Source organism: Mustelus asterias, chromosome 1 (assembly GCF_964213995.1).
Source record: "Mustelus asterias chromosome 1, sMusAst1.hap1.1, whole genome shotgun sequence".
NCBI classification, from domain to species: domain Eukaryota; kingdom Metazoa; phylum Chordata; class Chondrichthyes; order Carcharhiniformes; family Triakidae; genus Mustelus; species Mustelus asterias.
In genome coordinates, this window is record NC_135801.1 from 158604487 (window position 1) to 158614039 (window position 9553).

Consider the following 9553-nt stretch of genomic DNA (forward strand, 5'->3'; position numbering starts at 1 on the left):
GTGTCTCAGCACTGATCAACATCATTCTGGGATTCAGCGTTTCTCTGCCCTTTTAACCTCTTTAGGACTTGCATCACATTGATTTTATCTTGGTTATATCACTCTTTGCTTATCAAGAATCTATCTAGCTCTGCCTTTAAAAATATTGAAAGATTCTGCTTTCACCACCTATTAAGGAAGAGAGTTCCAAAGTCTCACTATCCTCAAAGCAAAAAAATTCTCCTCTCCATCTTAAATGAATGACCCCTTATTTTTAAAGAGTGACCCCCTAGTTCTAGATTCTCTGACAAGAAGAAACATCCTCTCTCCATCCATCCTGTCAATATCCCCCAGGATCTTAATGGTCTTGATCAAGTCGCCTCTTACTCTTTTAAACTCTAGTGGATACAATCGTAACCTCTCTGACCTTTCCTCATAAAACAACCCATCCATTCCTAATATTAGTCTAATAAACCTCCACTGAGTTGCTTCTAACACATTTACATTGTTCTTTAAGTAAGAAGACCAATACTCCAGATGCGGTCCTATCGATGCCCTATACAACTGAAGCACATCCTCCCTATTATTAGAATCAATTCCCCTCACAAACAATAACATTTTATCAGCTTTCCTAATTACTTGCTGTACCTGAATACTAACCTTTTGTGATTCTAACATTTTTTCAAAAAAGTGTAGATCATTAGATTTAATGTTGACTTTGCTTATTTATTTTTTTAGCTTAAAAGAATTCCTGCCTAAAGAGTACATCAAACAAAAAGGAGAGAAGAAAATATTTATGGTATGTGTTGCAAAATAGGAAATTTGTACGTTGTTTCAAGTATTAAAATACTAGCCTTTCTTTCCCCGCGTATTTTAAAAATCAGATGATTGTGACCTTGAGAGGTTCTCAGTTTTGGGAGACCGATTTAATTCAGTAAGTATGTTAAGTGCCCTGTTTTTATAGGTAATAAGAGATTGAAACTATGATATGGCCCCAGCCGATCAATTCAGACCAGAAACTTTACAATATGAATTTCATAATTGTGTAATGCTAGACAACTTTTTATTTATTTGCTTTTGGGATGTCAGCGCTGCTGGCAAGGTTTGCCCATTCTTAATTGCCCTAGAAAAGTAGAAATGTATTGAACCTGGTTATTCAGTTTGTGTGAAAGTGCATGTGATCTGTCCAAAAGTTACAAAATTGTACTGCATTGTTTTCAGTTTTCATTACCTCTGCTGCTTTGAGTTAATCATTCAATCCCTTGCTCCTTGTTCCACTGTTACTTAGTTCACTTGTACCCTTCATGCACTTCAAGTTTTAAAGTTAATGTTTTATTTATTCGTCACAAGTAAGGCTTACATTAACACAGCAATGAAGTTGCTGTCAAATCCCATGGGCAGGCAGCAAAACCTTTGGCAAGTTTCCGACCTGCTTCCTATCCCCATCTTTCTATCTGTTGCCCTCCTCGGCTTTGTTTATTTCAAAATGAATGATCTTAAGTTGCAGTACTTTGGGAAAAATAGAAAACATTTCAGTGAAAAGATGCCTGTTGAGAATGGTAGCGCAGTTGTAATGTACCGTAGAAATTAGCAGGGCGGCGGTGTGCATAGCGGGTAGCGTGGCGCTAACATTTATTACAGAGTTAGTAATTCCCATGCCAGGACTATGTTCTGGAGATTTGGGTTTAAGTACCAACATGGCAATTGGTAGAACTTAAATTCAATTCATTGATAAACCGACAAAATGTCAGTCTCCGCAATGGTGATCTTGAAACTATCAGATTGTCATAAAAACCTGTCCTGTTCAATAATGTCCTTTAGGGAAGAAACATTTCATCCTGATCTGCATGTAAATATTGTGGCTATGAGAGCAATAGCTCCCGCCCCCGTGGCACAGCCTGATGCCTGTGTGGGCAGTGCCAAGATGTCCACTGGCTGGCACTGCTAAGGTGGCAATGCACAGGGGGCATTCCCCCCAGCCTCTGACCATCTGTGTGTGTGGGGGGTGGGGTGGGGGGGGGGGGGGGGGACCCTCAATGGCTTCCCCAATGGCTTCCCCAATGGCTTCCCCTTCACTCCAGTGGGATCGGGCCACCAGCTCCCTGCCAGTGGGGAGCTATACTGAACCCTGCTGGAATGAACCACTCGTGGCAGGAGGGGGAGACGCGAGTGGGCTCACAGAATTCAGTCCTGGGCCAGTTAATATTTAAATAGTGTTTAAATTAGTATTTGCATGAATTATTCAGCTCCACGCTCCTTTCTGGCGTGGAGCTGACGGTGCCAGAAGTCCAGTGCTCGGAGACTCGTGGAGGCCATAGCTCCCAGTAGGAAACCCGCAAAATGGCCTCCACTCAAGTCTCCCAGCCTGCTGCACTACAAAAGCAGCTGGGAGAATCGCCCCCTTTGTGTTGACTGCAGGAAGCCTGATCTGATCTTGAGCTGCTGCTGACCTGACTTTATTGGTATTAGCCCTTCCACTTCTGCTCTTTATAGGATTGCTGATATCCACCACTTTTTATTCCCTTATTGCTTTTTCCTTGCGGCTGACTCTGCAGCCTGACATAACCTGGCCACACTCTGCCTTTGAAGAAAGACTACGTCTTCTGTGGCTAAACTTATCTATGTTGAGACCCGCAAGATGTAATTTGGTAAAACCACATCATCATTTTGAAATGTCTTTCGTTTTGATTCTGTCATCCACCAAAGCTCAGCAAGAAGGTTTGATATTTTGGTGTATTCCGCAATCGGAGTTGAGTTTCTTTTCCCCCATTCACCATATTCCATCTCAGCAAAATTGCCCAACACCATTCTTAATTTCCCATTTATTACCAGAAAAAAACTTATCACCAAGGGCTTAATTTCCCTGTTTTCTTTGCTCCTTGGTCACATCTTTCAATGTAAAGCATAATTGATCACATCTTTGATTTGCCAATCCTGCACTCTCAGCTTTCCATCCCTTCAGGCTCAGCTGACTTTCTTTGCTCCAGTGAATTGACTGCAAAATTTTCCTTCCCCTCTTCTTCCTCCTACCTTTAATGACCTTCTCCACCCTCATGTCTTCTGCTCCAACATTGATAGCAAATGCTTTGTTCAACAAGATCCTGGCCCCTGGAATGTCAGGTCATATTTCCATCCTTTCTTTATAAAATGCTGTCCTTCACCCACCCTAACTCTCTACGTTTTTCCTTTTCTTTTGCTCAGCATCTACCAACTTATCCTTAAAGTCTTGCGGAGGATCTTCTACACATGGGAGCTATGTTTGAAGTGTGACTTATTGAATTCAAATGTCAGTGACCAAATGTAACCACAAAAGTGAAGCATGATATTTTTTTCATAGACACACAAGAACTGTGCGAACATGACTGAAATGGAGGCTAAAGTGTTGTATGTAAAGATGGCCCGATCCTTAAAGACATATGGAGTGTCCTTCTTCTTGGTCAAGGTAGATCTTTGCTGTAAATTATGCAATGATCGGTTTTACAAATGTGATTGTTCTACAGTGCAATGCTATTTTAGCACTGTTTGATGTTGTTGATGTGGCTTATTGTAATGACCAGAGAATCCCTACAGTGCAGGAGGAGGCCATTTGGCCCATTGACTCTCCATCAGAGCATCCCATCCAGGCTTTATTCTCGTAACCCCCTCCATATTTACCCCGCTAATCCCCCTAACCTGCATATCTTGGGACACAAAGGGGCAATTTAGCATGACCAATCCACCTAACCTGCACATCTTTGGAGTGTGGGAGGAAATTGGAGCACCTGGAGGAAACCCACACAGACAAGGGGAGAATGTGCAAACTCCAGACAGTCAGTCACCCAAGCTAGGAATTGAACTTGGGTCCCAGGTGCTGTGAGGCAGCAGTGCTAATCACTGTACCAACTTATACTCTTCATTTCAAATATAAAATAAATGCAGTTCATCTCAAAAATGTTGCTAGTATATAACCCTTGATGAGTTTCTCCCTTTGCCTGAAGTGTCCTAATACTGAAAGATATATCTTGGAACAAGGACTTTTTTAAAATAGAAACCCTACAGTGCAGAAGGAGGCCATTCGGCCCATCGAGTCTGCACCGACCACAATCCCACCCAGGCCCTACCCCCACATATTTACCCACTAATCCCTCTAATCTACGCATCAGGACTCTAAGGGGCAATTTTTAACCTGGCCAATCAACCTAACCCGCACATCTTTGGACTGTGGGAGGAAACCGGAGCACCCGGAGGAAACCCACGCAGACACGAGGAGAATGTGCAAACTCCACACAGACAGTGACCCGAGCCGGGAATCGAACCCGGGACCCTGGAGCTGTGAAGCAGCAGTGCTAACCACTGTGCTACCGTGACGCGACATGCGCATAAAAAACATTGCTTTTGACTCCTGGTTTGCAGGATGTTGTACCACAGTAATGTGTAGGAGCATCATTTCAGACTGACCATTTTCTTCACTAGCTTGACCTCTGCGTCACGGTCAAAGTGTTTTTCTCTTAAGCCCTATAATATGCCCTCTTCATGTAAATGAAGGTAATTATTGCATGTTCTGCTTCCTGTTGTCATCCTCTGAGCTCATATTTAACCAGCCAGTGGCATTGGTGCATTTATTGTAAATAGCTATATTATGCATTCCATTATTGTGTGATGGTTCTTTCCTCCGCCACCCCTCCAAGTGCTGGTTTGTGTTCACTTGCCGATGGTGACCCAGAGACATTCTTGCACTGCATTTAACTCTTCCCATAAAAGGTGTCAACTTGACAAGTGTATCTGTGATTTTTCTTTGGTTAGACACTTGCCGCGAATTTTGATGCATACTTCAATGCAATTGATTACCACTCAAACTGTTCATCTTTGTCACTGTGCTCCCTTTGCAGCCTTGTCTGGTTCTTTAATATAAAATGTTAAATATTCTGTAGGAGAAAATGAAAGGGAAGAACAAACTTGTACCTCGTTTACTGGGAATTACCAAAGAATGTGTCATGCGTGTGGATGAGAAAACAAAAGAGGTGATACAGGAATGGAGCCTGACTAATATCAAACGCTGGGCAGCATCACCGAAGAGTTTTACCCTGGTATGTTTATACAGCAGCTGTTTCCTGCACAGCAGCTTCTTTAGAATCTGTGCTGATTCCTAAAGATTGAAGTGCGTTTGAAACACTGCCCTCAATAAACTGGAGAGGGTGATGGCCAGAAGGTCCAATTTGTTCTAGTTTGTCAATTTCCTAATCGGCAAAATGGTATTTTTTGTAATTGGTTTCTATTAATGTAACAAATGTGCTAATTTCTTGGGGATTTGAGAAAATTTGATTTGATTTTTGATTTGATTTATTATTGTCACATGTATTAGCATACAGTGAAAAGTATTGTTTCTTGCGCGCTATACAGACAAAGCATACCGTTCATAGAGAAGGAAATGAGAGAGTGCCGAATGTAGTGTTACAGTCATAGCTGGGGTGTAGAGAAAGATCAGCTTAATGCAAGATGGGTTCAGTCAAAAGTCTGGCAGCAGGGAAGAAGCTGTTCTCGAGTCGGTTGGTACATGAACTCAGACTTTTGTATCTCTTTCCCATGCCTGAGAGGGTTTATAATTGGGTTTTATTGTTAACTAGGCAAGCTAGTTAGCTGTAAAGCTCATCAACATTGGGCAACTGATTAAGAAACGAGTTTAAATTCCAGTCAGATATGCGTTTCTTCCGTATGACAAATGGCTTTGCAGTGAAGGTGCTCAAGTGGCACTCAAAACATATCCTTGTGGAATAAATGATTCTTTTGTTCAGCAGAGGGAGGCTTTCAATTGCCCTGTAATTGTGGATTAAATGTATGTTTTAGATATCGTGTACTTCAGTTACAATAAACTGACCAGGTGCCAAGTCTTCTTGGGAATTTGGTAATTGAGAAGAGACCTGGAAATACAAGCAGGCAAACTTTTAGGCTGCTTTTGCAGTGAAGTGTTTTTATTTTCAATATTGGATTAAATCCAATCCATAGACAGTTACAATTTTAAAGAGGGTGTCGGAGTTGAGAGACCTGAGGACTTGCATAGAAGAAATCTTTGAAGGTGGCAAGGTAAAGTGGATAAAGCTGTTTCTTTTTTTTAGAAAAAACATATGGGATTCTTTGCTTTACAAGTAGAGGCGTCAAGCATGCAGAAAAGATTATGCAAAACCATTATAGTCACTTTTTTTTTTTAAGCAACACGTTATGATCTGGAATACTTGCCTAATGTTGTGGTGGAGACAGGTTGCAGTAATTTTTACTCATGAATTAGATAAATCCAAGATGGCGCCAGAGCGTGGTGACTTCTTGCGAGATGTGCCCAGCACATCCTTTAATTCTATCTATCACTCTTGTTCTATGCTTTTCAAACTTTGCTCTAACTCTTATAACTTCACTAACAATGTCTACACCCTAGCAATGACTGTAACACCACATCCTGCACCCTCTCCTTTCCTTTTCTATGAACAGTATGCTTTGTCTGTATAGCACGCAATAAACAATACTTTTCACTTTATCCCAATACATGTAACAATAATAAATCAAATCAATAAAGTTGTGAAGAGGAGAAAATTTGAAAAACTGATGAGAGAATAGAAGAGTGGAACTAATTGGGCAGCTCTTTCAAAGCGGCGATATGGGCTGGATGGATAGAATGACCACCTTTCTGTGCTGTAATATTCCATAATTTTAAGATAGTGTATCCCATATAGTCAAATTAAACCATTTGATCACAATCAAATCAACTTGAAATTTGATTTGGCACTGAAGATTTTAAGTTGTTTTGAAAAATTCTAAGTCCTCCCCCAACCACCTCCAAATCTTTGGCAGAGTACTTCTGTAGCCCAGTGGTTACTGCACATGTAGCTAATGGATCAAACAAACTGATACATTTTTAGTGATGATTCTAGTCTATACTGAATCAGTTGAGGCTGTAGTGTTGAGCCTCTATGATGGAAAAGGGGAGGGAGGAGATCAGCCAGCTGTCTAATCCAAGGTATTTGGTAAACTCTGAGGGCAGTATATAAGGGGAGAATTGCATCTAACGATGCTACTTGATGAATTTGTTCTCATTTGGATAAAAAAAATAACAGCTGATGAGTCAATTTCATTGCTGTGTTCAAAAAGGGGGAATGTGAAGGGAAAAATTTGAGGTTAGAACATCAAACCTTAGTTTTTAGAGCAACTGTTTGTGATTTGGGCTGATGGCCATGACGAATCCTATAATGTGTTACAGGCTCTAGCCAGGTTTCTTCTGGGCAATTGTAATTTTATATTAAAAGCCCCATAGACACAGCAAAAACCTTTGGACTGATTGGAGCAATAAATTGCTTGTTTCAACAAACACTTGATCTATGGTTTACACAAAAACTGTATTTACAATGTTGATCTGTGAGTGGGTATTTTTTATTATGGTTGTAAATGTAATATTTTTTGCTCTTTCGTCTTTGTGCTCAGATTGCATCCAAAAACAATTCAATGATCAAGGCAGTTTTACAACTCTTTGAATCCTGTCTGTTACAGTAATATATTAGCATCCCGTTGAGTGAATCTTAGCTTGTTCAGGTTACATTTTCCAGACAATACATATATCAAGGTTGTCTCTGAGCATGTTTACCAGAGTGTGGCAGTGACGCAGCTTGTGATGTCCTTGGGTAATTTCACAACTAATTTAAAGGCCAAGATATAGTTTTGTTCTTTTTGTTGCAATAATATGACCAGGCTTGTCAATTGGCATAAAAACAAATTCAATTTCTTACGAAGTGCTCTATCGTGTCAAAATGCCAAAACTTAAAACAAGGTTTCCGGGCCCACTGCTGAAAATGAAAAAAAAATGTTTGTGTTCCAGTCTCTGATGTGGGAAGAAAAAAAATCCCTTAAATTGACCTACAGATCAAAAGGAACATTCCCCCTTGCCTCAACAAATATCGATGCAGAAGAAAAAGGGGAAATAGTTTTATGCAGATGCATAAGGACAAGACCATTCTAGGGTATTTTGGAGTCCAGTGTGTTTCAGATTTTAAAAAAATTAATGTTGTGTTTCAAAAAAGCATCACATTAAGTGTGATTGGAGTTGAAATTATCCAGTAATTTTGGATCAAATCAACAAGAACATTATTTTTCCATCCCCTATTGCAGTTTTGAGCCCTTTGACCTATTTGGCGGAGCTACAGGAAAAGGGACAGATGAGGAAAATTGGAGCTCGAGCCTACATATTTGTACACTTCGCCAAGTCTCACCAGCAGATGCTTGGGAAGCAGATGTCTGAAGTCTAAATTAATAAACTGAATGACATCTACCATAAAGCAAATGAGTTTATTAGTTTATTTAGCATCTCTTGCTTTGAGTTGTCCTCAAACACGTTAAGCTTTTTGAAGCTAAATAACTATTATGTAGTCAAATGGAGCAATCAGATTCTGCACAGTGAGCCTTCATGGAATCATAGAGTCCCTTCTGTGCAGAAGAGGCCATTTAGCCCATCAAGTGTGCGCCGATTCTCTGCCGGGTACCTTTCCCATGGCTAACCCAACTAATCTACACATCTTTGGAAACTAAGGGGCAATTTGGCATGGCTAATCCGCCTAACCTGCACATCTTTGGACTGTGGGAGGAAACCGGAGCACCCGGAGGAAACCCATGGAGAGAATGTACAAACTCTACACGGTCATCCAAGGCCGGAATTGAACCCAGGTCCCTGGAGCTGTGGGACAGCAGTGCTAACCACTGAGCCAGCATGTTGCCCTGTCATAAACAGCAGGGAGATTATAACCCAGTCATCTATTTTTGGTGGTGGCTGAAGGACAAATTTTAATGAGAATTCTCTACTCTTTAAATAATACTATGTATCATTTGCATCCACCTACTCAAGCAGACAGGGCACTCGTTCAACAGCTCAAACCAAAAGAGGGTCTCTCTCTAAATACAGCACTGCAACTCTGCTGCACGGATGCCTCATCCTAGATTGCGTGCTAGAGTTCTGGAATGTGGCTTGAAATCGTGAACTTCTGACTGGGACAATCCGCTGTCACTGAGCCAAAGTACAAATTGAAGGAGGAAATCCTAAAGAGGAATTTCTGAATTGAGGTTAAGTTTGAATGTTTTGAATGCTATGGTCATCTGTTTGTTTTTCTGCTTTTCCCCATGCAGGACTTTGGTGACTATCAGGATGGTTACTATTCAGTTCAGACAACTGAAGGAGAACAAATTGCGCAGCTTATAGCTGGATACATTGACATCATTTTGAAAAAGGTATTCCAGTAAATTTCTTCTATAAATATCACCCCCCCCCCCCCCCCCCCCCCCCCCCCCCTCTTTGCTTAGGCACATGTTCACACTTTTCATAGGGCCCCTATGATATAGATCATAGAATCCCGACAGCGCAGAAGGAGACCATTTGGCCCATCGAGTCTGCACTGACAACAATCCCACCCAGGACCTAACCCCGCAACCCTACACAACCCCGCTACTCCTTCCAACCCACGCATCCCAAGGCACTAAGGGGTAAATCAACCTAACCCGCACATCTTTGGATGGTATGGGCAAGGGATTCAAAGTTTTCCAATCTTCAGAATTTCTGCACCCACAT

The 9553-nt window shown here is 41.2% G+C and overlaps 1 protein-coding gene across 2 annotated transcripts in view; it reads left to right on the forward strand.

Annotated features, from left to right (window-relative positions):
• LOC144499568 (talin-1) overlaps positions 1–9553 on the forward strand; it is a 278973-nt gene that overhangs the window by 143439 nt on the left and 125981 nt on the right. For both annotated transcript variants that reach the window (XM_078221680.1, XM_078221690.1), the window contains 4 exons: positions 718–778; positions 3317–3421; positions 4890–5045; positions 9115–9216. In XM_078221680.1, the coding sequence (XP_078077806.1) occupies positions 718–778; positions 3317–3421; positions 4890–5045; positions 9115–9216 (424 nt within the window). The remainder of the gene's footprint in view (positions 1–717; positions 779–3316; positions 3422–4889; positions 5046–9114; positions 9217–9553) is intronic.